Source organism: Amphiura filiformis, chromosome 15 (assembly GCF_039555335.1).
Source record: "Amphiura filiformis chromosome 15, Afil_fr2py, whole genome shotgun sequence".
In the NCBI taxonomy this organism is placed as follows: Eukaryota; Metazoa; Echinodermata; class Ophiuroidea; order Amphilepidida; family Amphiuridae; genus Amphiura; species Amphiura filiformis.
Window position 1 is genome coordinate 24,606,311 of NC_092642.1, and position 26,701 is coordinate 24,633,011.

At 40.2% G+C, this 26,701-nt stretch overlaps 1 protein-coding gene across 2 annotated transcripts in view; it reads left to right on the plus strand.

The window, feature by feature from the left end:
• Nucleotides 1-26,701, plus strand: part of LOC140171421 (epithelial sodium channel subunit alpha-like) — a 36,032-nt gene that overhangs the window by 918 nt on the left and 8,413 nt on the right. The window contains exons 2-8 of one of the 2 annotated variants that reach the window (XM_072194680.1): nucleotides 200-334; nucleotides 1,174-1,293; nucleotides 2,225-2,535; nucleotides 2,740-2,846; nucleotides 24,453-24,616; nucleotides 25,146-25,261; nucleotides 25,927-26,032. In XM_072194680.1, the coding sequence (XP_072050781.1) occupies nucleotides 2,480-2,535; nucleotides 2,740-2,846; nucleotides 24,453-24,616; nucleotides 25,146-25,261; nucleotides 25,927-25,936 (453 nt within the window). In that variant the 5' untranslated portion in view covers nucleotides 200-334; nucleotides 1,174-1,293; nucleotides 2,225-2,479 and the 3' untranslated portion in view covers nucleotides 25,937-26,032. Of the gene's footprint in view, nucleotides 1-199; nucleotides 335-1,173; nucleotides 1,294-2,224; nucleotides 2,536-2,739; nucleotides 2,847-24,452; nucleotides 24,617-25,145; nucleotides 25,262-25,926; nucleotides 26,033-26,701 lie in introns of those variants that run through there. The other variant, XM_072194679.1, reaches the window with a different exon arrangement.

Consider the following 26,701-nt stretch of genomic DNA (forward strand, 5'->3'; position numbering starts at 1 on the left):
CCACCTGTTATACACCTATATACAATACTTATTTTAAGTATTACCATAAAATATGCCATTTTGTGTTTTCCTTTGTGAACTATAACATTTTATACGAGGTCGCTCTTTTTACACATAAACTGTCGCCAGTTGTATTCAATAAATTTGTAGCTATCTTTGATTGACTCTCTTATATTTAATCAAACACTGCACCCAACAGTCATATGCAGTGTGAATAGTCGACCATGCCGAGGTCCTGAATCAGTAAGACAATGCATACCTAATACAGCAGAGTGTGATTTCACCGAGGACTGTACAAACGGCACTGATGAGATGTACTGTGACTTTCCTGATAGTAAGTTCTCTCTTCTTATTTTTGTTATCTTTTCTGATGTTTATCTTCTCGTAGCAAAATATAAAACGTATTCCGCGCTTTGTGTATGAATAATATAAATGTTGTCTGTATTGAAGCAAATAACAGTCACAGAATCTGCAGTTATGCAATACAGCATGTTCAATTATTATTTTGAACGCCCCGAACCCTAGTATTCAACAACTATCAGTAAAAATAAGGTATGTATAATGTATTTGAAGAGAGAATTCAAGTTCAATCTATAAGCAACGGTATCCCTCAATTTTATTTATCTAATCTCTCTTTATTCTGGATAGCTCTTTCAATACATATACGTACTGGTCCAGATAACTGTTACAAACAAAAATGTCAAGGGAATAAGTATACAATTAATACATATTTTCCGGAAAATTGAAAAAAAACATAGAATATAATATGATTATGTATCAGACTTAAACAATAACATTTTTAAACATGTGCACACTCAGAGAGTCATAATCTAAAGGAACACCATCTGGAAGGTTATTCCACACCTTAGTTCCTCTATAGTGAAAGTACGTTTACCTAATTCTTCTAAAGTGGAACAACTTCATTTTTTGAAGATTGACTACGGGTACCTATGTATGGATACATTCAGTAAAAAAAATGAGAACTCAAATAAGATGGTGCTAAACCTTGAAGGCACTTAAAAACTATAACATGAAGCTGATTGTTCAACCTTTCATCCAGTTTTGTCCAATTTATTGATTGCATTAAGTCATTTATTAGAGTTTTTACGTTAGCAGTAAGCTAAATCCTATTATGCAGTATCTGAAGTTTTAAACCATTTGTTTTCTCCTCAGGTTGTGGGGACGATTACTTTCAGTGTCCTTCCTCCCGCGTTTGTCTTCATCGATACTTTCGTTGTAATGGGAAAGTAGACTGTAAAGATGGATATGATGAAAATCATTGCGAAGACCCAGGTAAGTAGCACAGTGAATCCGCCATGTAATCGGTATTATGATCCTTATGTACCTGGGTAGAAGCCACGGCTTACCGTTCTTCTGAAGAGCATGTTATGGTTGACATAACATTTTACGCATTTAATGAGACGAAAATAAAATCTTATAAGACTAAGATGAAATCGTACGCGTTTAGGCACTTACTGTTTAAAGGTCTCCTCAGTCACCTGTGTAATGACTAGTATATCGGGAATGCTTCTGGTTTCACACCTCCAAGTCATAGCCCCATAGAGATATGTGCTAAATTTGCCTTAAGGTTAGCAACTAGTTTATACTGTTACGATTTGGTAGTTCACAGCATCTTGCGAATGGTAGTGAGCTTTGGCAAAAATTGCATGGATCATTTCATAGCGAGTGTGTCAAATATCACAAATATGGTTTCGTAGGTCCTGTGGTTCTTGAGTAATGTTGTAAAGAGGGCAGAAACGTTTGTAAAATGTGCATGACTCATTAACAACGACATATCAAGCAAGTTTTAAAAGTATATGATTTGTAGAATGAACTACACCAGGCAAGAAAGAAACTCGTCAGTTATAGTCATCCTTGCTGTTCAACATCCTGATCATTTTGGATTATTGGAATTGACCAAGATATGCGCCTCGAAACCCTCAAACCCTAAAATCAAAAGTTGCCATTTTAACGATTCAATTGTGTATGTTTGTGTGCTTTATTGATTGGCCCGTGGTGCTTGTGTGCAATACAACGATGCGTGCCAATTGAAAATCGTTGAAATTGAAATGGAAAAGACGGGAGAACAGCCATATAATACTATTTGGTGGTGTGAAATCCTCTTTTCTATAGGCCTATGCCACTTTGTTTCGGAATTAATGTCGACTTTGTTAGATTACAGCTTCCATTCCTTTAACTTTGTTTTGTTTTGTAATTATTACAGGTACAGAGACGTCTCCGTTTGTGGAAGACTGGTTTATACGTTATAAATTGGAATCGTTTCCCACTGACATTGAGTATGAAGACATGGCGCTGAATTTTGAAGAAAATATCTATCAACCACGTGATTTTCATCGGGTCAAAGGTGAAAATCCCCGGATTGAACTCATTTTTGTCCTTTAGTTCGGCTGCTGATTTTAGTGATCTTAATGATGTATTAGGATTAACTGCTGATGAAATTGTCAAATATGGTCACCAAATGGAGGATTTGATTCTGAAATGTACCTATAATGAACAACATTGTAGTAACATTAGGTGAGTATTAAAATGACAGAGAAATAACGTGCTGTTAAAGGCACTAGATCCTAGCGAAAGTATGAACAAAATTGGATTTCTTAAGAGTAGCTTAAACGTGAAACAGAAGTCTGATTTTAGATTTTTGCATGTAGCAAATCACTGATAGTGTCTTTAATCTCTTTCCTAAACATTGATTTTGATCATATTCTTTTTTCATGACAGTCAATTTGCAACAGTTCCTGACGATATATACGGTAACTGCTTTACCTTTAACTACGTAGGCAGTATAGGAATTCCGATTCAATCGACAAGAGCTGGCTCTAAAAATGGTACGTTTTCAATAACAATTGATAGTGATTTCCATATACTGACGAATATCATATAATATTAACCGTCCCTAAATAAATCGTGGTGTTCAAAATGGCTTTGCACCGCCAAAAGTTGCAACATCGCCCTCTATAGTCGTTAAGTAGTTGTTTTTTGCCGTTTCTAACACATTTACTGTCATTTCCCGTATAAAATCTCCCCCAACCATCAAATACACAGTAAAATCACAAAAACCTGTCTTTTCCCGTGTAAATCGACTCAACCACCAAATACTAACACATTTACTGTCATTTCCGTATAAAAGCTCCCCAACCATCAAATACACAGTAAAATCACAAAAAACCTGTCTTTTCCCGTATAAAATCTCCCCCAACCACCAAATACACAGTAAAATCACAAAAACCTGTCTTTTCCCGTGTAAATCGACTCAACCACCAAATACACAGTAAAATCACAAAATGCTGTGTACACAAAAAACATCCTTGCATTTTTAATTCACCCCAATCAAAATTACACAAAAAAATTCCCCCTGCATTTCAACTTATCCAAAAAAAAATGCAGGGAAAAAATTCCCCACATTTTTTACCTCTTCATTTTATTCATTTAAGAAAAAATATATATAAAAATAAATATAATAAAAAAATGGAATTATTCAAAAATCATTACAACGTTAAAAAAGAAATAACTCTCGAATCAAAAGTAGAAAATAACCGTCTGTTCGTATTTTACAACAACCAGTGGGTTCAACTCAGTCAAAAAAATCCAAACAAATTTTACAAACCCGTAACATTGCAGAATCGTTACAATGTCGGTCTATGTAAAGAGTTGGGAATTCCGACAAATAAGGGTAAAAAATATAGTTTGACTTATTACCAGAAAAATAGAGAGAAGTATTGTATGGCTTCAAAAAAATATTATGAAAAAATAAAATCCTCATGATATTGATTTTTTTCAAAATAAAAAAAGGGTTTAAGAAAATAAAATATTGTATATAATAAAAGAAGATGAGAAGAATACTAAAATTTTCATCGAACGCTAAATGGGAGCGTTTTAAAAAAATCAAGAGTGAATATACGGTAAAGGATCTACGAGCCATTGCGAAAAATGCTGGCCTGCAAGGAGATTGGAGACACACCCGCAAAACCGATCTGATAAAATTTCTTCAAGAAAACTATGTCTTAGATCCGCTGGATGCTCCGATACAAAATATCGATGTACCCATTCTTGAACCAACGCCGTATACCACCACCCCCGTTCCACCCCAGATAGAAATAAAGCCAACGCAAGATTGGTCATTCTTGGATCCCCCCAAACCACCTCCCAGACGAACCAGATTTCAACGAAAGATTGCAAAGCTTTACAAACAGAAGGAAAAACCATTCGAAATTCAAGAAACCGAATCCGCTCTCAATCATTTTACGACTCGGTACAAAATCGATGGACGAGCTGGCTATATACCAAACACATTTTTAGCAGCAACTAAACAAACTGTTGTGAACCTTTTAACCAACAATCGTCAAACAAGGGTTGTGCTAGTTCTTAGCTGCATGATGGAAAAGACGAATCTCCAAACGGGAAAACATATCACCAAAGAAGCCTTATTTACCTCCACTACGGATGTTAATCTGGAGGCAACTGATCTTGATGAATTATACAATAGGTGGTCTGAAAGAATTTTGGAAAACATTGCGTCATTTCAAAACAGCGGAAGCAATTGGGTATTCAAATCGATCGTAGACTTGAGCAGTCACACAGTTAAATACAAACCGATGAGTGGTTCGTCATACATTCCGACTCCAAAAGATCTAGCCAAAAGAAAGCGATCATCAATCCTAGAAATCATGACAACCAATGCTTCAAGTATTCTATCACTCGAGCCCTCAATCCAGTTTACGATAATCCAAATCGGGTAGACAAAAAACTAAAAGCAAAATCCAAAGAGCGCAATTGGGAAGGCATCCCCTTTCCAACCCCCCTTAAAGATATTGCCAAGTTTGAAAGGAACAATCCTACAATTTCCGTCAATGTCTTGGGATACGCCGAAAAAAATTCATCCGAGAGGTTGTACAAAATAAAGTCTACCCGCTGAGAGTAGGTGCTAGCAATCGAAAACACGAAGTTAATCTTCTTTTAATTTCGGGTAAAAATAAGGATGGCCATGACACCCAACATTACTGCGTCATCAAGAGTATGAGCAGACTAATGGCGTCACAAGAGAGTAAAAATAGTCATGCTAGATATTATTGTATGCGATGTCTTACGTCCTACATCTCCAAACAAAAATTGGTGAAACATAAAGAGATATGTCAAAATAATGAAACCGTGAAAATTGAAATGCCTGATCCAGAGAAGGATTTATCTCAGTATTTTAAACATCATTTCAAGTCTCAGAACGTCCCCTTTGTCGTGTACGCCGACTTTGAATCCTTTACGACGCCGATACAAACCTGCCAACCGGAAGTTTCTCAGAAGACGACGAAATACCAAAAGCACGAACCTTCGGGCTTTTGCTACTACATCAAGTGTTTCGATGACTCGGTGTACACTCAAGAACCAGTGAAGATCACCAAGGAATCCGAGGACCAAGATGTGGCTCAGATTTTTGTGGAAACTCTAGAGCAAAACATCAAAGAGATCCATCAACAATTCAAGTTCCAAAAGGAAATGATCTTCGGGGAGCAAGAGCGAAAGATCATCAAAAAATCCACCCACTGCCACATCTGTAAGGATCCACTGACTCCCGATGATAAAGATAATTACAACGTCAGAGACCACTGTCACTATAAGGGAACCTTTAGAGGAGCTGCTCACAATCAGTGCAATCTTGCTTACAGGAAACCAAAGTTCTTTCCCGTGATTTTCCATAATCTAGCCGGATATGACGCTCATCTGTTCATCAAGAATCTTGGCAAGACCGAGGGAGAGATCGACTGTATTCCTTCCAACGAAGAGAAGTACATCTCATTCACCAAGAAGATATTGGTTGACACCTTTACCAATAAGGAAGGAAAAGAAGTCGATGTCAAGCGTGATCTCAGATTTATCGACAGCTTCAAATTTATGGCTGCTGGACTTGGCAAACTCGTCGAAAATTTGGATGAGTTTTCTGAATTACCGAAATTTTATCAGGATGAACAACTTCAGCTGCTCTTGAGAAAAGGGGTGTATCCGTACGATCACGTCAACTCTTTGGAAAAACTCCAGGAGACTAGTCTTCCACCCAAAGACACCTTCTACTCCAAACTCAACGAAGAACACATTTCCGATGAGGATTATGAACACGCTCAAAAGGTGTGGAATACCTTCGAGATGAAAACCATGAGGGAGTACCACGATTTGTATCTCAAGTCGGACGTTCTTCTTCTAGCGGATGTTTTTGAGAGTTTTAGGAAACTATGCTTGAAAAATTACAAATTAGATCCTTGTTGGTACTACACAGCTCCTGGACTTTCCTACGACGCCATGCTGAAAACGACGGGTGTAAAATTGGAACTCCTTGTGGATTATGACATGGCTATGATGATCGAAAAAGGGATCAGAGGTGGGGTTTCCATGATATCAACCAGATATTCAGAAGCAAATAACAAATACATGGGATCCGATTACGATCCGAGCAAGCCCTTCAAGTATATCCAATACCTCGACAATAATAACCTTTATGGCTCGGCGATGAGTCAACCATTGCCAACCGGAGGTTTTGAGTGGATGACTCCGAAACAGCTAGATTCTTGGGATGAAATCCCATGCATTCTTGAAGTGGATCTGGAATACCCTAAGAAGCTACACGACCTTCATAACGACTATCCCCTAGCTCCTGAGAGAGTCACCGTAAACAGGGTGGAAAAACTCATTCCAAATCTTGGAGATAAGGAAAAGTACGTTATTCACCACACGGCTTTGAAACAATGTCTAGACCTTGGACTCAAATTAACCAAGATTCACAGAGGAATCATATTTAATGAGAGTCCCTTTATGAAAAAGTACATCGATCTGAATACCGAGCTTCGCAAAAATGCAAACTCGGAGTTTGAAAAGGATTTTTTCAAATTGATGAATAACTCGGTTTTTGGCAAAACTATGGAAAACATCAGAAATCGCGTCAATGTCCATCTCGTGAATTCGGAACACAAAGCCATCAAATTAGCCGCAAAACCCAACTACCAGCGATGCACAATCTTTGATGAAAATCTTGTGGCTGTTCACATGAAGAAAACCTCGCTGTACTTCAACAAGCCGATCTATCTCGGAATGAGCATCCTGGATATCTCAAAGACAATGATGTACGACTTCCACTACAATTACATCAAGAAAAAGTACGGAGACAAAGCGAAGCTCTGTCTGACAGACACGGATTCGCTACTTTATGAAATCGAGACCGAAGATTTCTACAAGGATATCGCTCAAGACGTGGACCGCTACTTTGACACTTCCAACTACCCAGCTGATCATCCGTCGGGAATTCCGACGGGAAAGAACAAAAAAGTTCCCGGCATGTTCAAGGACGAAGCCGGAGGAAAGCAGATAGTGGAATTTGTTGGACTGAGAGCAAAGTTGTACTCTTTCAGAATGCATGAGGGAAACGAGGAAAAGAGGTGCAAAGGAGTAAAGAAAGCGGTCGTCGAAAGAAAGATTACCTTCGACGACTACAAATGCTGTCTCTTCGATGAGAAACCTCAGACGAGAACGATGAATGTGATTAGGAGTTACAAGCACGAGGTGTACACTGAAACCGTTAACAAAGTCGCGCTCGATTCCAAAGATGATAAGAGAAGTATACTTGAGGACAAAATTCACACACATGCGATTGGACACTACGCCGTAAAACTTGAATAAGAAAATTTACTTCAAAACTCTGTCGGGTGGCAACTGTGTGCCCTCGGGTACTATCATAAGCTCCTGTCTAACAAACGCTCTTTTTGGTGCACCTTCACTCAAATAGTACAAAATTGGATCACCCGGAGTCCTCACGATACTATCAACCGTGTAAGTTTCCAGAGACCAAATGGGATCGGTTGCGCGTCTTCTCTCACCTCCTCCAACTCTCCGGGAGCGTACAAATACCTCAATCTCACGTTACCTGGAATTTTAATCTCATTTTTCAACTTCTGTGGAGCTGAAGACATCGTTTCAATCTTTTTCTTCTTGATAGCATCAACCGGTTTCATTCCTATCAGCCGAGTCTCTTCGCTGTTCAAAGCTCTGATCACATCCGGAAGCCTACCCACCCACTCGGTAGACCTCACATTTTTCTGACCACGAGCTTCCATCAGTATTTCCTGCGAGTACTGATGGCCAAACAGTCTTTCAGCCAAAGTTCTGTTGAATCTTTCAACAATTGCCTGAGCTCTATGTTGACCAGGCAACCCTCTTCTGATATCGACCTTGTGCTTTTTCATCACTTCGTTCACTTTGCCCATGAATTCTCTTCCAGGATCGACCTGCAGAAGCTTCGGCCACTTTAAAACTCGAGAGTAAATTTTTTCAAATGCCTTAGACACCTCCCCAGATTCCTTCGAGCTCAGAGGCTCAGCTTCCTTGTATCTGCTCGCGACATCCACCACAGTCAACGCGTACTTGTAAAGCTTTTTTCCTTTACTCGGTCTGTCGTGAGGGAGAAACAACAAATCGGCTTGATGAACTTCATTAGGTACACTTACGTTAAATTTTGCTCTGGGAATGTACTTCGGAGGTGGTAGGTAAATTTGCCACTGAGTCTGCTTTTTTAAAAAATTTCTAGCTTTTTCTTTCGTCACTCCAACCTCTTTCGCCAGCTTGTCTATCGCAGAAACACCCTTCCAATACCCTCTCGGACTGTAGTAAACCTTAGATATTTTAGTTTCAGCCATCTTTTATTTTTAGCCTCGATTTAAAAATAAAAACAGTTTAAGAAAATCCCGGCTAATAAAAAAAAAAAAAAATGGCAAAACAATCAAGCATACTGAAGGTGGAATTTGAGCACTTGTTAGAAGAGCAAAAAGGATCCTCAATTTTGAAATGGGTTGAACTAGAAGAAGGTGGAATTTACAAAATTACCAATTTTGAGATCATGGAAACCAGGGTTGGAAAATCCGGAGTTATCACTCTCAGTGATAACACTCGAGTTTGGAGTTGTTCTACCCTAACAAAAAGGCTAGAGAACTTGGACTTGGACTTCGGTAAATCAATAGCTTTTGTTAAACCCACGGGCAAAAAAGAAAGCAAAACAACCGGGAACATGTACCACAGTTTTGACCTTGTAGTGAAAGAGTTGGAATATGATGAAGACTCAGACTAGTCGTACAGTCTACCATAACCAAAAAAAATCTCCTTTAGACATTCAGTCTAAAGGAGATTTTTTATTGTTACAAAAATGAAGTGTACGAGTAAATATAAGCGTTGTTTTTGCAAATTGTGTAAAAAGAAAACTCGCCTTCGAAAACAGAACAAAAAACCGATTTGTCTATACGGTACTGAATTTAATCAGTTGTTTAAAGAACCCGCGCGAGTGCAAAGCCTGCCAAAATGTAAAAATTGCAACTCAGAATATATAGTAGACGATGTGTGTTATGATTGTGGTTTAGAAAATGACGCGTCTCTTAACGAGAACTCACCCCGAGTTAACATCGACCAAATTCGACAATCGAAAAAGTACTGCGAAACCAAGACCTACCAGTTTGAAGAATACATCGAAATCTATCGAGGAAATGTTACGAGTACTTCTGAGATTTTGATCGACGAGTTTGTTACAAAAATGAAGTGTACGAGTAAATACAAGCGTTGTTTTTGCAAATTGTGTAAAAAGAAAACTCGCCTTCGAAAACAGAACAAAAAACCGATTTGTCTATACGGTACTGAATTTAATCAGTTGTTTAAAGAACCCGCGCGAGTGCAAAGTATACCAAATTGTTACTCAAAATACAGTGGAAATGTTACGAGTACTTTTGAGATTTTGATCGACGAATTTGTTAAAAAAAAATAAAAAAAAATAAAAAATTGTTCGAGTCCCTGAGTAAAAAAGACTTGTTAAAAGTCTTGAGATCAGACCCAAAAGCCATTCACAAGATTTACTACGAAATTACGGGCAATTTTCCCGTTGATTTTTGTCACGATCGCATTAATTTGTTATGCGATCTTGATAATATACTGAAAATTTATTTACAAAATAAACCCAAGAGAAATAATTTTAACATCCACTACACTCTTTTTTACCTACTCAAACGAAGAAATTATCCCGTAACTCTCGATGATTTTCCAGAGATTAGAGGCTCAGCTCCCACCCAAATACTTTTATCCAAAGTATTTGATAGCGACCACACCGGTTCCGAGCAATCCCAGTCCGAGCAAAGCTAATTCCCCGTTCTGGATCGATTTTGTTTGATCTTCGTCGAGATACTCTCCATCATAAAGTTGTGGTTCGGGTGGAAAAGAATCCATCAAAATTCCCGTTAAATTATAATACTGTCTCATCGCGTCATCGACGTCCGAAAAGGTTCTCTCCGCGTGACCCTGTTTTTTAATTGATCGTTGATGTAATCTATTCTTGAAAGACGCGCTAGATTCCAAGAATCTCGGTCGTGCTGAAGTTTTTCGAGAGCGAGATCGTGTCTTTTGCGTTCTTCCGAACTACTGAGAGAGTTGAACAGATAATTGCTCCCTGAAAATGCCAAAGCGTTAACCATGGCTCCACCAACCATGAATGCGATCGACGCCATTTTTCTCTTTATTTTAAAATTAAAAAAAATGAATGTTTTGCAGTCGCGGTTATAATTTCAGGAAGTGGTTGAAAAAATCACTAATTAGCCATATAATAGTCGTACCAATTCATACAGTGTTCGGTTTCATATTTTTCATAGAATTGTCCTTTTCCCGTATGAAAAAATAAAACAGCGGGCTCTTCTTTTACTTCTGACGGTACGGCTACGATGTATAGAGCCAACCAATTATAACAACGAATTTCAGCCTCTACATCAGGAATATCGGCCCAAATAAGAGGATCTACCTTTAATCGGTCACCATTGGCGAGGAAGTGAATTCCGGTTTCAACATCGATCTTGGTAACTTTGTAATCTTTGTTCAACTCTAGATCTTCAATTTTCAAAAGTGCCATGCTTTTATTATTAATTAAAAAACCCTCTTAGCACAGATAGTGCTAAGAGGGTTTTTAATATACCTACCTTGACAGAATGTTTCCCTTGGACTAAGCCATAATTTGATCCGGAAGAATTCCTTGATTCACGAGCCAATCTCTGAGCATCGTAGCCGAATAGACGCTCAAAGTCAACTTTACAATATCCTCCACATCAAGCTGCGAGAGATTAGCCGGCTTCATTTTTAGGAACTTTTTCATAACGAACGAGTTAGCCCATATACCGAGGCTTATCGTTGTTGCGTGATACGCGCCGTTTACGATCATATCTACGTTTGGATTGGTTTCTGCCATCTTCTTTATTGTAACTAAAAATCATCGAAAGGATCGACTTTTGGTTGATGATCGACCACTGTGGTCACGGTGGGTGGGCTTTCAGTCGTACCGTTTAAGGTAGAATACCCATATGCCACTATCCCTCCAACGACGACGACCGCTCCTCCAACAAGAACTGGACCTGACAACCAGTTTGACACGTCTGAAGGCATGGTCTCAGGTGTATCTTTGGATGGTGTTGCTTGCATTGCTTAAGAGGCTTTCATTTTTGCTGCCCTTTCTTTGTTTCTTGCGGCTAATGCTTTTCCAGCGGCAACCCGGTTCGGGTTTTTTACTTTTGCTTGATTCACTCCTGCCGTCACTTTTGTCGGAGGCGTCGTGTCCGCTGCTGGAACGACCACCTTGGGTGGAACGTCTACCTTAGGCGGAATGTCTACTGATTTGGTTTCTTGATCACTCATCTTTTATTATTAGAAAAAAACTGAGCAAATTACTCAAGTACCTGAGTAACACATGAGTAACATTACTCAAGTACCTGAGTAACACCTGAGTAACATTACTCAAGTACCTGAGTAACATTACTCAAGTACCTGAGTAACACCTGAGTAACATTACTCAAGTACCTGAGTAACACCTGAGTAACATTACTCAAGTACCTGAGTAACACCTGAGTGAAAGCTGAAATTTTCTTTGAAACTTCATTTTAAAGTTTTGATAAATAATTATAAACAAAAATCAGGCATTGATCATCGGAACCGAGATTGGTGTTTTAATAGCGGACACGGAAACTCAGTAAGATGATGGATTCGTTCTCCGAAGAATCAGATTTCAGCGACGAATGCGACGCGTTCGATCCGCTGTACTGCGATTCAAGAGGGGAGCATCTCACCCTATCGCAGAGGGTAAAAAGAAGCAGAGAGAGGATCGCCGAGAAAAGAGAGGTCGAGCTCCTAAAGACGCGACTTCTGGTGGAAGAGATCGCTCAGGGCAAATTTCCCAGGAAAAAATGCCCTACAAAGAGGACGAGCCCCGGTGACGCTGGTTCACTTCCTCTCGTTCGGTTGCAAGAACTCGGTCTACGAAAAAGAGATAACCTGGGAAAGACAGTGCGACTGCAAGAGACCGGATCTGCATAAAAAATCGCAAGTTGTTCCAAAACCCGAGCCGGCGATCGTGATCCAAAAAAGCAACCCAAAGACGTGGAGCAACCTCTTCAAGACCGAAGCCACCATCGCGGAGGAAGATAGAAGGAGGGAGGAGAGCGCAAAGAGGTTAGAACGGCAACGTCTCGAAAGGCTCGAGCGCGAAAAACGACGCGCCCCCAGGATGATAATCCGACTGTGCAAGTTTTACCAGCAAAATAAGCCGTGCCCCAACATCAAAGAATGCAAAGACGCTCACTCTCCCAGAGATTTTGAACAAGAGTGTAGATTTGGAAAGAGTTGCAAATTTTTAAAAAATAAAAGGTGTAAATTTTTACACAGTAAATCATAAAGAAGTCGTCGAAAAAATGTTCGAGGGATAGATTTTTTTAGTTTTGAAACTTTTGTAATATTTTTTTTTTTTTTTAAAGTTTAGTCAAACTAAAAAAAAATGCTCGAGAGGAATCGTTCCTCTTGAGCATTTTTTTTAACCCTTTGAGTCGCCGTTAGTATTCAAAGGTTAATCAATCACATCAATACTTGGGGAGTCGTCTACTGTGCACTTCGCTTCTGGTGGAAAGTCAACTTTTTAACACCGTTGCTAGTTAACAGAATAGCCTCCAACGGAGCTAGCATACGTCCAAAACTATGATACAGCCCACAGGTCCATTTGTTTAAAGCTAAATCAATAAAGGGCCCTTCGTTCAGAGACTCTTCCAGAGCATCGCGATCGGTAATCGCCAAATTTTTGGAAGGAAGAGTCCGACCAAATTTACGTAAGCGGTAACGAAGTGCTTTTTCATTGACCTGGTCACTATCCCACCCATGTGAGCCTCGTATCTGGCGTAGAGTCTCATCAGACTCTTTTGATCAAGCCTATCGATCTCAGCGGAGGTTATGCTCTTTCCCAAATACTCTTTGCTTTTTCCTGCCTCTGCTACGCCTATCAACCGTTCCCGCAGCTGTTCCGTTTCGCCAGACTCCCTCACAGGTTCCTCCCGTGTAGCCGTACCGTCTAAGGTAGACATTTCGCCTATGGTGGGCAGAACGTCCACGGTCATCGCCTCGTTAACTATATCTTCAATTTCAGTCATCTTGCTTTTTTATCTTAAGATTATTTTTGCCACCAGTACTCAGTCGGTTGTTCGGTAATTAGAATTAGTTTGGAATGTTTTTGTTTAGCTAGCTTTTTTTTGATCTCTTTCTTCTCTTCTAGAGTTGGGATTATATCGTTCTCCCTTAGAGTCTCGTCGAAACTATCTTGATCTTTTGTGTAAAACAGGGCTGTCCATTTTGTCTGCTCTCTGAGATCGGTAACGATGGAGTTATATTTTTGTGTAAGCACCCAAACGGAGCAATTATCGTGTCTTCCCGAGAATGCTAGCTGAGAAAGCATCTGTTTTCTTTTTGGTTAATGATCTGTCAGAGCTGCAGTCGTCGATAATGAAAAGTGTGTGTCCGTCTTGTATTCCATAAGTTTTGTAGCCAAATTTCAAACAATCGTTCAACCAATCGTCGGACTTTGGACACCAGTTAGGATCCATTGGAATGACATCAACGTCCTTAAAAAACCAGGATCTGTTTAAGTACGCTTTGTTGCGCGTCCAGGTAGGGCAAACGATTATGATGTATTCAAAGAAATTCTTGTATTCCCTCTCGAGTAAATCCAGAACAAATTCAGTCTTGCCACAGCCGGTGGCTCCGCAGATTATAGCCGAGTGCGCGTGTTTTGGAAACATCTTTTATTCTAGTAGTTCACGCTCTGCAATTTTCCGGCTTCGATATTCACCCGTGCATCCTGTATGTAGTACACGTAAGCGTTCAACGCTCCTGCCGTCTCGGCTTCTTTTTCGATCTCGATCTGAATACTCTGACTAGCTCCTTCAATTTTCCTACCAGATCCATGCAACGTGTCATCATCCGTGGTTCTCATGTCCAACCAGAGACCATACTTGGTCGTGAGATAATCTCGCCTCCTCACATCAGCCAATCCCGCTTCCTTGATTACGTGTGGAACGGTTCTGAATTTTCCATCCGCGAAGTGCTTTTGAATTTCTTTGAAGTGATGGTGAGACAGCATCCCAGAGGAGTACAGCTGATTTGGAACACCGTCGAGCGTTGTTGAAACTTTTTTGATCTTTGGGTTGTAGAACTTTTCGGTATCTCGAGCGTAATTGGCTCCTCCACCATCCGCAGCTGGGTCTACGAAGAGAATCAGAATACCTTTTATGGACTTTGCTCGCGGTGCTAGAGCGATATTCCAGACGGTGTCTGACTTGTTAAGCGACTCTTTGCTGTGTCTGATGACTCTGTCGTACATGACAACGCTTTTTCCATTCACCTTGTTCCTGATATCCATCGCTAGCTCAGGATCATTGACTACATCAAACTCAAGGGTAATATCTGAGATGGAATAGCTGGCTGCTGTATCCGTGGACACCACGACTTTTCCGTAATTGTTGAACGTCAGCTCGTAACTCAGCCTGTCCTTCATCTCGTACTGGAAATATGGATTATGAGAATTCAGCATCTCAAAGTCCAGAGGGATGCAAAACATGTTGTCGCCGAAGGACTTTCCTTCGGCGACATCCTTGGCATCTGTACCTTTGTCACCAGCGTCGATTCTTATTTTTCGACCTGCCGCAGACTGGATGCCCTGATCAGCGGCGTTCTCTCTTTCCTCGCTCGTCTTCCAGAGATCTTGGTAGCATAGGAATATATCAGCATCGTTCAGAGTGAAGATGCTCTGTCCTTCCAATTTAACCTCAATTTTGACACTATCGCTCTTCCGAGATTATTTACGATAGTCCTGTTAAGATCTTGATTTCCACCAGAGGCGGAATTTAGAGCAATCTTGAACCAAAGAAAACTCGTTCCAGGGTATATTACGTCATCTTTTCCAAGACCAGGAAATCTCACCGTGAGAATTCCGGTTTGGTCGATGGTACTCGGAACGTGCGTATTCCGAATGCTACGTCTATCACCTTTAACTCCTCGCGCTTTGCGAAGTTGTCGGTATGGGTCCAATTTATTTCCGTATTCAGTAGCCATCTTTTATTTATACGTAAAATAAAAACCAAAAGATGGCAGATTTTAATCCTCGAGAAGACATTCAGATGGATGACTTCGATGAATTCGAAGATACGATCGGAGATACCACGGGAGCAGTTGGTGGTACACCGGCTGAGACTGATTTTGGTGATGAGCAAATACAAACGGAGGGTCAGAGACGACGAGGAAGCGTCGAGTGGGAAAATCCCGATGTGAGTTTCGTTTCCGATAAGAGTCGAAATTCCATCGAAGATCTCAACGAACGACTCGATCTATTAAAAACGCGCGACAGCAGTCCTTCCCTGAGGAGAACCATCAAAACATTGAATCGACAAAAAGCGGAACTGGCTAGGGATGAGTTTCGGGATTACGTGAAACGCTTAGGATACACGCAACAAGGAACGATCTTTGCTACTGAAGCGGTTTTTGCGGTAGATGAAACCGGAAGAATCAAGGTCACTTACAGAAAGATCACGGTTTGGTTAACCAAACTAAAATCGAGCGAATTTTACTCCTTAGAATCGATAGCTAAACAAGTCAAAGGCGACGATCCAGGATGTACCAAATTTGTCAAAGTAGGTCTCGGAATCAAGGATTTCAAACGAGGATCAACGCCGCAAGTGCAGGAAAGTGCCGAAAAAGCGTCAACTAGCGCGAGAGACGTATCACCCCTAACCACTACACCCGCTGGTAGACCAAACAACACTAAAAGAGTTTTGGAGGGTCTTCAAAAAACAAACCAAGACATGGAAGGTTTAGCCAATGAATTGTCAAATAATCCTCACGCAGAAATCCGAAATTTTTGAACCGGACGAGGACAACTCAAGAAGCTGTCTGATGTCTATGAGCACCTTGTCCGAAGAAGGAATGAAAAGGAAACTGAACTGAAAGAATTAAAGTCTAAAGGACGCGGTTCGGTCAGTTTTACTAACCCAACTTACGAAGGTGATGAAGGAGAGCGTCTGCTACCTGTCAGCGAAGAAGATGCTGAAAGAGCTAGGGAGCTTGAAAGCGATATCAAAGAGTTTGACAACGCCATCGCGGATCAAGATGCCAAGGTCAGAAATTCGCTTCAGCGTCTGCGAAGATCGATCGAAAGTTTCATAGACAGCGATGCTACCACGGGAAGTCGGATTCGAGAACTCTTTAGACGAGAGGGTGTTACCATAGTTTCGCTGCTCACAGCCATCGGAATGACGATAGCAACCGTCGTCGAGGGTATTCTGTTAGCCACCAAATCCGCAGTCTCAGCGATCACACCGAAGCCTCCAGAACCAAAACCAGGTCCTCCTAAACCAGACCCAGGTCCATCACCAGGACCCGCACCAAAGCCTAAAACTTGGACCGATTGGATTAAGGATCAGCTCAAGAAAATAGCCAATCTCCTTTTGAAACTTGGAGACAAAGCTTTGATCGCACTTCCAGGGATCATCGGGGCTGTTGTGAATTTCTGTCTCAAAGCTGCGGGGTCTGTTGCTGGATTTCTAGCTGATCACATATGGACATTAGCTTTAGGTGTTGGAATTTTGTTGTACACTACAGTTATGGAATTTGTCAAAGAAGTAAAAAAAATCTTCTCACTAGAATTTAGTGAGAAGACTTTTTTGTGTGTATCCAACTTTTTTTTTTAAAAACCAGAAAAATAAGAAAATTGCAGCGGCTGCCAAAAATAAAGAAAGCTTTTTCTCATCATGCATTAGAGGCTCTTCAGTCAAGGGTGGACTTTCAACCTCCTCTAAAAACAACGGTCTTTTCTCAGGAGCACTGTCTCCAACATTCGGTCGAGAGTCGGTGTTTACGTCTGAGTTTAGCCCTATCTGCATGTCATCCGTAGCGATTTGGATGAAATTGTTGTATCCGTTCACGGATCCCACGAGGATTTCCATGTTGCTCGGGAGCAAGTAAAGTCCGTGACCCACGACAAAATCCAGTTTGCTTTGAGCGTACTGAAGAGTTCTCTGGTATCTGTCGATCGAGTCCGGAAGATCCACGACCGAGTTGATCGCATCCTCGACGTTTGCTAGAAATTGTTTCTGAGCGTCGAACGCCTTGCCGGAACGCAGGATGCCAGATCTGGCTTGAGCTTGGGATCCGAGAATTGCCCACGTGTAAGTCCTGATGGAGTCGTTGATTCTCGAAACTCCCGCGCGTGTGAAACCCTCGTTCCAAGTGTCTGCCACAAAACTGCCGATAGCAGCCATGGCATCTCCTTTCCGAATGGATCTGTCGGTTATATCCGGATCGTGATCAAACAGCTGTTCAATGTATAGAATCTTGTCAGTCTGATTGTCCACGCCTCCGAAGCTGTCCGCGTCAAAGTGAACTTTCCAGTCCATCGACTGATTGTAGTTTCCTCCGTTGGTAAGCTTCGACCATTTTTTGGTGGTCACGAATTTCCAGTCGTAAAATTGTTTGTTGAAGAAGTAACTGCCCATTCCGTTGGAAAGATCGAACTTTTGTCTCCAATTAGCTCTCGCGGACACTCCGAATTCGTTGCAAATTCTTTCGTAAGCGTGGGTGTCGATCCCGTTGTTCAGAGGATTGAAGGATTCCTCCGAGGGTAGTGGACAGGACATTTCCGACAGGATTCTTCTGATCTGATAATATGCGTGAAATCTGAACACGGATCGAATCATCGGATCTTTGTGACTGAGAAGTTCTTTGGACACCCCGCATCCTGACGTGGCGCACCAGACCGCGAAGTTCAGCTGGTTTTGCCAGAATTGAATCTGGTTGGAGAGCCAGTCATCGTACACCTCTTTTTCCGTGACTCTCGGAAGTTTGTACTTTTGCCACAAACTGGGAAATCTTACGTAAAATGTTCCTTTTTTGCTGACTTGAATTTCTTGATTCACGAGACTGAAACCGTGCGTCGGTTCGAATACTCCTCCGGTTCTCATTTTATTGAAAGATAAAAGAAAAATGTTTGTTACAATTACCGGCACCGGCAAAGCAAAACCTTATCGCCCGTTGCAAAGTATAGACAATAACGGCAAAAACTTAAAAATTGGAATCAAAAGGATCTCGGGTCGAGTAGGTTGGTTCAACGTCGAAGAAGAACTCGAATGGAGGTACACTCAAGGAGGGCAGGGACCTGAAGAAGCGGTGAAAATAAGCCCGGGGCTGTATAATTTTGACCAGCTCGTAAAAGAATTCACGAGTCAAATCGACGGTTTCGAATTCGAAGTCGACGACCGCGATGGAAAACTCAACATGAGAATTCACGAGCAGTATCAGATTTGGTTTCCGGACCGCGTTCGAGAAATGTTCGGATTGGACGACGAAGGGTGGCTAGCGGATGGTGAATACACGGGAGATCGGGCGATAGAATTTTTACCTCGAAGAATTCTCGTGTACCTGAATCAGCTGTCAACCACGGACAATCTCGTAGACAACGACGACGTTCTGCAGGGAGGTCGAGTTCTTGGGTCCTTCGATCTCACAAACGCCGCGTTCGGGGAATACTTCGTTTCGACCTACGAAAAGCCGAGTTTCAAAAAACTGCAAAACGGAACCATCCACGAGCTCGACTTCGACTTCAAAGTAGAATGGAAAAATTCTTCGAGAAAGCTCGATAATCACGATCAACCGCTGGATTTGGAATTTGAAATCCGATAAAATAAAAGAAAGAATGTCTATCCGGGGACCAACGATCAAAAAAATCAACGTCAATAGCTGGCGAAGATGTAGATCTTTCCGCGTACGTCAAAAAAACTGGAGCGCGAATGACCGGAAGGATTAACATGGGAGGAAAAAAATAACTGGGTTGATGAATCCAACCGACCCTCAAGATGCAGCTACTATGGGTTCCGTGACCAGCCTAACCTCATGGTTAAACGACAGAAAAGTTTCGAAGGATGGCGACTCGATGACCGGCGAACTCGCTATGAGCGGCAATAGAGTCACGGGTCTCGAACTCCCACGGACAACGAGGACGCTGTGACGAAAGAGTACGTAGACCGGCAAATTGGACACGAGCACGATACCAGCTTGCATGTTTTGGGGAGATTCATGGTATGGATGAACGAAGACGGAACGCACTATGTTTCCATCCGAGCCAAAAAACATCGACTTGGAGAGAGACAAGTTGATCGAAATTAAAAACGGAATGAACAACACTTTCAACGCTAGGCCTATGCAAATTGGCATCACTGCTGGGTTTACGAATTTGCCGAATCCCGGAAAAGATTTGACCCTCATGCGACTCACTAGACCTTTAGAAATTTTCTTCAACAACCCACATTTTATTGTTCAGCCTTGGAACCTCTCTTTTTCTTTAAAATCGGGAGTGAACCCGCCGAACGCCCCAGCGAACGCTTGTTCTTTGACGTTTCAGTCTAATCCGAATTTCTTCATGTACCTAAATATTACTTGGACCGACGACTCGATATCGTTCAAAGTGCTAAATAACGCGCGGCAAACCCTCTTTTCCGCATCCGTTCAAACGGACACTACGATTATGCATCATGTCTCGATCGAGTACGTTGAAAATAAGCTTTGCTTTTGGATCAACGGGTTTCAGCAAATGTCTACAAAACTCAAGCCCTGGTAAGTCTCCTTGGAATCAACATGAATTTTGAGCAACTGGGAATACTTAGCTTCTACGAAAAAAATTTAACCAAGCAAGAAATCATACAGCATTTCGTTGAAAACCACGTTTTAAACTTTACGGAGCACGAAGTTCTAATTGACTAATTAAATAAAAGGATGAAAAAACCTACAGCACCGCAAATATACCCTGATCTTCCACAGGGAGAGGATCAGGGAGTTCAATTTCGACTAAGTAAGATATCCGAAATCCGCGACTCCCTCGAAAAGGAAGTTGACCAAAGAGATCAACTAAGGAGAAAATACAAAACAGTTTGGAATGTGTTTTACAACACGGCTCAAGTAGCAGGACTCGTCGCAGTTGGAAGCGGAACGGGAGCTGTCGGAACTCTAGCCACGGGTGTTGGAGCTTTCGTAAGTATTCCTCTCGGAGGAATAGCAATTTTTGGAGGTGTTCTTAGTGGAGCATGCGTGGCTCTCGGAAAAGCAACGATGAAGAAGGTCGAAAAGCACGAAAGTGTCAAAAGAACCGCAGAGTCCAGTTTGAACACGGTGAATGATCTGGTGTCTAGAGCTCTTGAAGATGGGGTTGTGAGCAATGAGGATTTCCATCACATTCTGCGGGAAATGGAAAACTACCGAGGTCACAAGGCTGGAATCAAGCACAGAACCAGAGCGGATTTAATTGAACTTACGGCTGATAGAGAACGTGAAATTCGTACAGAGGCGGAACAGGCTGGATTGGAAAGAGGAAAAAAAGAAGCTTTGGAGAGTCTCCGAAGTACATTGAATCCGTAGAAAATAAAAAATAAAAAATCAAACTTGTTTTGTATAAATAAAAAAAAAGAAATGGGCGATATTTCACATTTAACGGATAAGAACATGATTAAGATCCTAAGAGCGTACGGAGAGTATGGAGAAGAAACGTGGGATGATAAAGGAAAACCATGCGGTGCTTGGAGATGGTACTACGACGAAGAAAAAAAACAAAAATAAAGGCTGAGTTGACGTTTGTTGACAATAATCCTCGGAGATAACAGTTTTGCACGAAGACGGAATAGTAAAATACAGTGAAAAATACTTTCGCCGAAAATGGTGGGACTCTTGTACTGTGTGTGACCCCTTGATTTTTGTATTAACTGCATTTATAGCAGGGTACGGTGCTACATCCATTGCTACATCCTTTATGAAATGGAAGTGGTAAACTACGACAAAAAAAAACCTCTTGTGATTATTAATCACAAGAGGTTTTTTATTTTTTGTACTCATTCTGCCTAAGATAGAATTTAAGTTCGTTTTGTACAAATAACCACGTTTAAATAAAATGGATCTTCCAAATCTAACGGATGACAACTGGGTTGAGAACCTGAAAGCGTACGGAGAGTATCGAAAAGAAATGTGGGATGATGAAGAAAAACCATGCGGCGTTTGGGGATGGTACTATGACGAGAAAAAAAAAAAAATGAAGGCTGAGATGGTGTTTGATGACAATTATCCCACGTATATGACGTGTTGGTACAAAAACGGATTAGTAAAAGCTGAAGGTAGATACAAAGACGGCGCACCTAAAGAACCTTGGGAATTTTGTGCTGGACGGGATCCTTTAGTTACTGGATACGTCGCATTTGTAGTAACCTACTTGATTACAACCATTTTAAACTGGGTGTGGTAAACTACAACAAAAAACCTCTTGTGATTATTAATCACAAGAGGTTTTTTTTTAATTTTTTGTACTCATTCCGTCTTTTTAGCATCGTTGTAGGCTTTCAAAATTTCTGTCATACGTCTGGCTTCCATCCTAATTCTTCTCTCGGGAGAATCCAAAAGAGCGCTCGTGAGAATCCAAAATGCTACGATCATCTTTATTTTAATAAAAGATGGCAGATTCGATTTATTTTGAGCTCGCTGATGATGAAATATTCCAAAAACTGGAAGACTCGTCCAAAGGAGATTTTTATATGTGGAATGGTACTAGTCTCGGAAACCTGTTTGTTGCTGCTAGCGGTTACAACGGAAACAAAGTAAGAATCCAAGCAATCAACCTTTTGATGTGTTACATTGGGTGGTATAAGGATAGATACAGGATGAGATTGTGTTTAAGACCACCTTGGATTTTTCCTGAAAGGACAGAGGAGTTCGAGGTTTTAAAAAGACTCTTGAGTTTGTTACGAACGAACCACCGATTGAAAAAAAAGATATGACTATGTTAAAAAATTATCAAGACAAATTTGGTCTTGTGGATAACTTTTGTAAAATAATATATTAAAAGTAAAAATTGATTTTGATGAAGAGGTTAAAAAAATGCATGGAAAAAAATTCCCCTGCATTTTTTTTTTGGATAAGTTAATGAGATTTTTTTCAAAAATTGTTGAAGATTTGAGTTACATTTAACCGTTGTAACATCTTCAGAGAAACCGACACCCATGAAGTGGCTTGTTGGCGCACCATCTTCCAATTCTGTAGTCGCTGCGGAAACTCGAGGGCCAATTCCTTAGAGCTACAGAACGGGGCATATGTCAGTTCCTTAGGGTTTGTTTTTGTTAGTTCTACATCTACATCTAACTACCTCCCCTCCCCCCATGAGATCTGCTGGCTTAGCGATTTAGATTTTGGACTATGTCGCGTGTGACGTCAGTTCAACGTGTGTCCAAACCCCCTCCCCCTCCCTGTTTGTGTTTTTGAAGAGTCGGAAATCCTGAGAAACAACCCCGTTCACTCTCTTTTGAGGTCCATTTGACAATTATTTCTTGTACATTTCCTTCATGAATGCATTTGTGACTTTCGCCCTTTCATTCACCTCTTCACATGTGCTGTAAAGGTAGGTCAGAAATCCTAAGAAACAATTCCGTTCACTCTCTTTTGAGGTCCATTTGACAATTATTTCTTGTACATTTCCTTCATGAATGCATTTGTGACTTTCGTCCTTTCATTCACCCTTCCTTTTTTTGTAATTTTTTTCCCCCGAGGGGACTCGAACTCACGCTGCTCTGACTTCACGCGTTTCACAGAACCAAGAATCTAAACCACTAAGCTAGCAGATCTCATGAATATTAATTAGGAAATTGGTGTATTTAAACCTTAGAATGAAAAAAAATTCAAAAACTGGCTAAATCAGCCTCAAATATTACCCAAAAAATCTGTTATTTAAAAACAAACAAATTTACAATGTTTATTTTCAAAAATCTCTTTTTACCGGAAGATTAAAAAAACAAATAGTGCGCCATCACAACAACATACTAGAAACACCGCAGTCTATTTTTAAAAATTGCTGACGTGTAATCTACATGTAGTGGTGACAGCTACATCGCGTTTTTAAGACAAAATCACATAAAAGTAATCGTGAATTCAAAAGTTTTTAGGGATAGTGAAAATCAAAAGCAACTTTGTGAGTAACTCCGAGCAATATGACTGCTAACAGCAATAAACAAACGATTTTGGTATGTGAAAAGCAATGGCCACGCCATGTAGTACAACACACACACATACAGTGTGTGAGCAGTTATATGAGTAAAAGGTCAACAGCAGTACAAAAACAAACAACTCGAAGTGGATATATTTCAACATTTTGCAGCCAGTACAAGTACGTTGTTTATAATTTAAAACACAGTTCTATTGATCTTCCATTTGTGTTTCATTAGCACTGCTTTTATTTTTTAGACACGTATATTTATCTACAAGATTTTTCAACCGACTATTGTAAAGGTAAGATATTGATTACAAAAAATTTAATTTTTGAGTTTCATAACGGCTACAACTAGAATCAGCTTTACATGTCTACACCAAAAGTGGTAGCCACTACATTGGTTGCGAACACGATTCTGTTGCAAGGGTCTATAGAAACGGTAAAAAAAAATGCAGGGGGAATTTTTTCCCCTGCATTTTTTTTTTTTGGATAAGTTGAAATGCAGGGGGAATTTTTTGTGTAATTTGGATTGGGGTGAATTAAAAATGCAAGGATGTTTTTTTGTGTACACAGCATTTTTGTGATTTTACTGTGTATTTGGTGGTTGGGGGAGATTTTATACGGGAAAAGACAGGTTTTTGTGATTTTACTGTGTATTTGATGGTTGGGGGAGATTTTATACGGGAAATGACAGTAAATGTGTTAGTATTTGGTGGTTGAGTCGATTTACACGGGAAAAGACAGGTTTTTGTGATTTTACTGTGTATTTGATGGTTGGGGAGATTTTATACGGGAAATGACAGTAAATGTGTTAGAAACGGCAAAAAACAAAAAGTCTGGTTTAGAGTTATATGTGATTTGTATGTATTGCGAAGATTACGACGAATAGTGTTCTTTCGAAAGATCATGAACAAAGACCAATTGAACCAATTTTATCTCGGTATGAATGTCCATATTATATTAATGGTGGAACATTTTCCCCCACATTTCACGTATATTGTGCCAACCTCGTTGTCAACCCTATTCGTCAATATTACAAAGGGCATCCTCCTTTATATTCCAGGTCTGAAAATGACTCTATTCTTGGAACAAAGTGAATACCTGAGTATTTTTGGCCGTGAAGGCGGTGTACGAGTCGCAATTAATCCTGCTGATGTAGCAGCTTTACCAGCCGATGAAGGTGTCACACTTAGACCAGGCACAATAACCTCTATTGGGCTTAGATATGTAAGCTAAAGATGGATGTATGGATTGAGGGTCCCCTTTGTATGCTCTTTATCCTTGATTGGTTCTAACATATTGGGAAATGGACAAATTGTGTGCATTTTCAACTGTGTATTCACGTTCATTTCGTACGTACAAAATCTTCAAAACTGGCTAAATACGGGACCTCGCTTCGATACAGGAGAGTGGTTTTGAATAGATCGACATGATCGACGGGCGTACGATCACGGCGTATGGAAATCGAACCTGAAATGTTGCCACTATAACTATCCTAAAAAGTGGCTTACCAAATTTGTCCATATTGACCAAATTTGTTTGAGAGGAATTTAAGTTCACATGTTCGGCATTAAATTGTGGTGAATTTTTACGTTTCTTGATTGTCTCAGCCGCTAAATTAGTTTGGATAACTTTCAAAGTAATTTGTGACGTTTCATTTAAAGCTCTATTTGTTTTAAGTTATAGAAAGTAGGATTTGAACAACCCTTGTCTAAATGAAGTCCAATTAAACCCTACACCATCCATGTCCTTTCAGGAGAATGTTTCTCGTCTCGTGGGAAGTACAGTGACTGTATTCCAGATGATGTTGTTTGGCAAGATTTACGGCACGGCAAAGTCGTGCCTGTGTACGACGAACATTATGACTGAAAGGTATTGCAGCGTACAAAGTATAGCTTGAATTAATATTTTTCTTAATTCACTATTTTATAATTGTTTAAAAAGACAGTTTGTCAGCATAAAGAAAGTATACTAAGTATTATAATGGTTCATGATATAAAAAGGGGCTGGAAAGTTGTTTTTATCCGTGGAGTATTTTATCGCGTGTCTCTGTTGCAAATTTGTTTGTTATCGAAGTTCAGACAAATCAAGAATTGTTTGGGAAATCTTTTGTTCAGTTTTGCTTAAATATGTAGCATAATGAAATGAATCTCAAAAGATCAGCATTTCAGACTCTCGATCTAGACCTAACTCATATTAATATTGATAAAAATGTATTACCATGGACGGTAGACTTTAGTTATAGCATTAGTACCGTCGCGAACACCGTATACGGACGAATCAGAGATTACTATGAACTGTTCCTATAAAATCGTATAGTGACTTATGCAATATGCCGAGCAACAAAGGCAAAAACAACTTTTACCAAATAAGTAAACTCGACCTTTACAGGGCTTAGTCAGATTAATAAAACTGGAACAGCTGATAGCTACTACTACTACTCGCCTGCGGTAATGTTATTATTAACTGGGCATCGTCCGAAAGTAAAAGGACTTTTTATTCTCACTTAATGTTTGAATTGTTTTTCCTCTTTATAGCGATGTTTGAGAACTTGCGTTCACCGTAACATAGTGCAAGCGTGTGGCTGCTCTGATACTATTGATCTTCATGGGCCCAGATGCAGGATATCAAATACATCAGAAGGTTAGAAACAATAACTAAAGATCTTCATTTAAGGTATCGGTTTGCAACGTTTACTCATTTTTTGTGGGACATGAGAGCACATCGGACATATCAAATTGCTTTCGGAATACGAGGATTGTCCTTCTGATATCAAATAATTTGATATTTTTTAATTTTGTGATATAATACAAATTTTATTGGAAATTATTAAAAAATTGACATTTACCAGTCCTCGAAGTGAACTTTATAAATCTAATGATATGTACAGGGTGTCCCCCCCCCCAAAAAAAGGCCCCTCATTGCGCCCTCTTTATCTCCTATTTCTGAAAAGTCCATCAAATATATTTTGGTATGTAAAGAAACCTTGAGTCGTTAGCTTTAATAAACCAAAACAATTATATCAATCAGCTCACGACTTTTGAAGATATGCTCTTTTAAAGAAATGTACCCGTTTTTCACTCTGTCCACGGAGAAGCTTTGACTACTTCAAAGATACCATGCATGAATATCAAACATTCCTCAATGATAACTTTATAAAATAACTTTATTTATGGAATGGGCTTTATCGGTGGATTAATGGGCAATGGATTTTGTTAATAGTGTCATTAATTTGTGGGTAAAATGGATGCCGAATGGGACTTCTTTTGCTTTACTTGCAATTACTTATTTTTCTTGGCCTTTTTGTTTTAT